The sequence below is a fragment of the Ictalurus punctatus genome, chromosome 4, assembly GCF_001660625.3.
Source record: "Ictalurus punctatus breed USDA103 chromosome 4, Coco_2.0, whole genome shotgun sequence".
Lineage (NCBI taxonomy): Eukaryota > Metazoa > Chordata > Actinopteri > Siluriformes > Ictaluridae > Ictalurus > Ictalurus punctatus.
Genome location: NC_071284.1, coordinates 780,001 through 785,000, shown reverse-complemented (window position 1 = coordinate 785,000; position 5,000 = coordinate 780,001). Strand labels below are relative to the sequence as shown.

Sequence of the window (5,000 nt, the reverse complement as noted above, 5' to 3'; positions counted from 1 at the left end):
CAGAACTGAATTTTAGGTTTTAATGTTTGTTTTTAAAGCTCTACATGGTACTTCACCATCTCCGATCTTCTTTACACCTTTTTACCTCCAGATCAGCAGTTCAGATGGAGTGAAAGGTCTGCATCATCTGGCTATCTGTTTGTTTTTGTCTTGTGATTTAAAGCTGCAGTACTGAACTTTTGCCTCTCTATCGCCATCTCTGTTTGAAACATAAAATTACAAGTAACTTGCGGAGGTTTTTTTATTTATTTATTTATTTTTATGTGGGTTGTGCTTCAGCACTGCTCCTGCTTCTGTGCAGATGAATCTGATGGTTTGATGTATACACGTGGGTTGTATATTAGCGCCAGTACTTGACAATGGAAGTGGCGGCAGATACGGTTTTCTTGGAGTAGAGGCGAGTCGCTCTCTCTCATAGCTAACTGACAATAAGTGCAGTTTACCCCACTGACTATAACAAAACAAACAAACACAAAAAACACCAACATAGGAAACTTGATACTTAGCTGAATCAAGCGAACACATGCGCTAATGTTAGCTAGCTCCCTATTGAGCCATTGAAATGGTAACAAGTTACCTGTTCAGCAGAAAAAAAGCCACCTCTGCATCAGTCTCCAATCCCTTCAGATCTCAGAGTCTTCACCAGCTCTCTAAAGCCATGCCGATATTTATTCTCGCTTTCACACGGGCTCTGTCGCTTTCCCTTTTTGACTGCAGGCTCTCCGACGTTCGAGGTTTCTTGGTTTTGACAGCAGCTGATTCCCCAGGTGTCAGCGATGTCTGCGTTTAGACCGATCCAGATTAAAGCAGCCGTCTAGACAACAAGTTTAAATTAAAGCAACAGTTGTAAGGACAAACTACAAACACTCGTCCTTCCTCAGCCCCAACACACACACGCAATATAGTAGCCGGCTCTTCTTCTTTCTGTATGCAGACGTGACGTAAGCACGCAAAGACGGATGACGTCAACTGACATCGACGTTAAAAATCCGTCCCGACAGCTCAAATTATAAATCATTGTTTTCAGTTTACCGTCGTGAATCGGTGTAAGGTAAAGAGACAGGTTTGAACACTGTTTTTTTATGTACTTGCTCAATCACTGATTTTTGTTCATTTTTAACCAAAAAAAGTTCAATGCTGCAGCTTTAAGGTCTGTTTAGTTTGGTTTTTCTTTCTCTCTTTTGTTTTATCGAATCTATTTGCGTTCTTAATTGTGTTCTTTTTATTTTAGTGTCTTCATTTTATACTGATTTGATTGGACTGTGCTGTCTTTTAAAAGTGCGTTATAAATAAAGCTGACGTGACATGAGCTGAGGTTCACTGTGACTGAGTTTTATTGTAATGTTCCGGTGTGTGATACACAACGATGCCCTCTACTGCTTAAAAAGGGCTTACAAGAGAAATCTGGAAGAGTTTGTTGCTTTCTCCGCTCACCTGATTTACAAAAGAAGTTAGCTGTATTCTGTACATAATCATGCACTTTTATTATTTTAATATTTCTTTTCCTCAAGGCAACGAGTTATACATTTCAGGTAAATAAACAAAAAACACTAGATATCTAGAGGGCAGTACATCTTACTCTCAAACATCTTACCGCCCCGAAAACACTAGATATAAGTATTTGTGTATAGTCCCCGCCCCCGCAAAAATGCAAATTAGACTTCATCTAATTCGCATACTTAATTAACCAAACAAAAAGTGTTAGAATTTAAATGTTTCTAAATAGAAAGAACTTTACAGATACGTTTCTTATAAAATCATTTCTTTATTGTTTAACCAAGAAAACACCATGAGGTATAATAAAAAATATAATTTATACATATTGTTTTCAGTCCAAAATTGAATTATAATTAATTATAATTAGGGACAAGTGTTAGTGTGTGAAATACAGTTTCACGAATGTGCTGGTTATTGGTGTGTAAAGGAAACGAATGAGTATTTCATAGTGACACATCATAAATTCTCAGAATATGGTGACTTTCTGACCGATAAATTCATAAATATGAACAAATATTATTTGTTTATAATCACACGGGCATCAACGAATTATTCTATTCTCTTTTTTCTGCAAAATTTTTTTATATTTGACAGGAAAGTGTAACTCCAATACCGGCTAAATTACATCCAAAAGAAGATTTTACGAGTAAAATATCCATAATATTTTTGTGACATCAAAATATGAGTTTTTAAACTACTTAACAGCAACGACGTGAAATTCAGGGACAACAGCTCTGTTGGAAATATTTATATTATTAAAAATATATGGTATTGTGGTAAGTGGCGTATTTTATAAATATCTCCGACAGATAATTATGTTCAGTCTGACATTTAAATCAATTAGGAATATATTTATTTATTTATTTACTTATCAAGTCTGCAAAAGCTTGTAAAGCAGTAAAAACCAGTGCACAGGCCAAGCTATTTTTATATTTACTTGGCAGTTTTAAAGAATTTGTAAAAAAATGCACACAATAATAAAGACTCTAGGATATAAAGACACAGGAAATGACTCAGTAATGTCTGCTATGCTGAGCTTCCTGAAAGATTTTTAAACCGTCACAACCAATAAGTTAAGAGACAGGTTTATCACGATATTCTGAGAATGTGTGTGTGTGTGTGTGTGTGTGTGTGTGAGGAAACAAACTTAACATGTCATGATGTGATTGTGAACTGGTCAGAGTTTAAAGCCTTCTTTCAAAAACAAAACACAATGAAATGAGCATCATTCTGCTGGGGTTAGTTTTTTTTTTTTTTCAGTTTAAGAGGAGAATCTTACAGATGAACCCATACATCTTTATTTATTTATTTGTTTTAAAATCTGCATACCGTGTTTATATGTTTCTGTAAAGCTGCTCTGAGACGATGTGTATTGTAAAGCTCTATACGAATGAAATAAACGGAATAAAGCTGGAAGCTCATTGCGCAGAATCGTCCTCTGTCGCTGTAAGGAAGGTAAACTGTGCAGACGAGGTACGACGCCGCAGCCGTGCTCTGTCTGCTTTATCTCTCTTACAGTAAACTATTAGAAATATCCCTGCCTCTCGGAATATTCCTTATTTAGGTTGAGATTTTTATTTTTTATTTTTTTAAAAAGAAGAAAAAGATTTTGTGATATATTTACATGGTTTCTAATCGATTGGATTAAATGAAATAAAAAAAGTGAGAAAAAGCTTTTGGCACAACGACGACAACACGGAGAAAAAAACACGGGGTCTTTTATATATATATATATGTTATAAATATCTTTGAGCATTATAGAGGATAAAGGTAATGTGTGTGTGTGTGTGTGTGTGTGTGTGTGTGTGTGTGTGTGTGTGTGTGTGTGTGTGTGTGTGTGTGTAAACGGATCTTATTCCTTTTTAAACCAGTCAGACCAGATATCATATACAAAGCAGTCCATGAGAATAGGAGTAGGAGCACATGCGTGTGTGTGTGTGTGTGTGTGTGTGTGTGTGTGTGTGTGTGTGTGTGTGTGTGTGTAAGGTGCAGATCAGACTCCTTTCTTTACTCTAGGGCACAGAGTAAATATTAAAGGACTGCAAACACACACACACACACACACACACACACACACACACACACACACGCTACTCAGTCTTGTTTTTTCCTCCCTCACTTCACTAATGACCCTCAGTCTGTGTGTTTGTGTGTGTGCGTCTGTGTGTGTCTGTGTGTTCATGTGTATGAGTGTGTGTGTTAGTTAGTTCGTTAGTGTGTGAGAGCACTGATGAGGTCATCAAGCGGCGCAGTCTCCGAGGCCTCCAGCAGTCTGAAGGTGTGGCTGAAGGTGATGAAGTGTGTGAGGAGTGTGTTGAGGTGCGGGTGGAGGTCCACAGCCACGGCGTCTCTGTAGTGAGCGCTGTACAGGTGACACAGAGTTCTGAACAGCAGCAGGAACACCTTCTGTACCAGGAACATGAACCCGTTTGGGAATTTTACACCTGCACACACAGACGCACACAGACGCACACAGACGCACACAGACGCACACAGACGCACACAGACGCACACAGACACTTTGAATGTCTATTTTTACGAGTAACATTTAGATAACAGGATTTACAATTGTATTATGCAAATGTTCTGAAACCATTTTAAAGAAAATTATTGTTGACTTTAAAAGTATTGGCACCCCGTGTTATGTTGTGTGCTGTCTTACACTAGTAGTATAGTGTCTGTGTGTGTGTGTGTGTGTGTGTGTGTGTGTGTGTGTGTGTGTGTGTGTGTGTGTGTGTTACCTGCCCTGGTGGGAAAGACATTTTCGTCTGTCAGAAGTTCCTGGATGTAGGACATGGCGTAATCCGTGTAGAGAGGAGCTGAACACTTCAACTTCTTCCCATGTTCATCCATCCATTCATACACCCTACACACACACACACACACACACACACACACACACACACACACACACACACACACCACAAGGGGTTAAATCTACACAACACACACTACAAGCTTGGGACAGTCATACATACAGTATACACACACACAGTTATTATAGAGCGAATGCTTTCTCCATTAATATCTTTTAATTATCTCCTGTGTGAATGTACGTGACCTCAGGCTGAACAATTTAATCTACTGTGTGTGTGTGTGTGTGTGTATATATATATATATATATGTGTGTGTGTGTGTGTGTGTGTGTTACTTCTCACTTGTTTCCTGGCCCTTTAGCTGTTGGGCAGCTGGTTGAGGTGCAGAATTCAGACAGAGCGCTCGAGACGAGATTAATATTCTTAAAGAAAGAGACGGCTGAAATAAAACGAGAGAGATTTAAAACACACACACACACACACACACACACACACACACACACACACACACACACACGCGAGTTTGTCCGTCGATTTCGACGAAGACCAAATTTTCCATTTCCGCCTCTATTATGGAGAACACGACCTGGGACTGGACTTGTGCGTGAACCGGATTAAAGTGAGGAAGACTTGCGCAGCATCGGCCGCACTCTCACTTCCCGGTGACTTCACTTCACTCTCACTTCC

At 38.8% G+C, this 5,000-nt stretch overlaps 1 protein-coding gene across 1 annotated transcript in view; it reads right to left on the bottom strand.

Annotated features, from left to right (window-relative positions):
* Positions 1–1,460: 1,460 nt before the first annotated feature.
* The window catches only part of LOC124627159 (MOB kinase activator 2), a 10,800-nt gene continuing 7,260 nt past the window's right edge, over positions 1,461–5,000 (bottom strand). The window contains exons 3-5 of the mRNA XM_053677797.1: positions 4,656–4,752; positions 4,239–4,363; positions 1,461–3,941 (exon numbers count right to left, since the gene is read on the bottom strand). Of these exons, the coding sequence (XP_053533772.1) occupies positions 3,709–3,941; positions 4,239–4,363; positions 4,656–4,752 (455 nt within the window). The 3' untranslated portion in view covers positions 1,461–3,708. The remainder of the gene's footprint in view (positions 3,942–4,238; positions 4,364–4,655; positions 4,753–5,000) is intronic.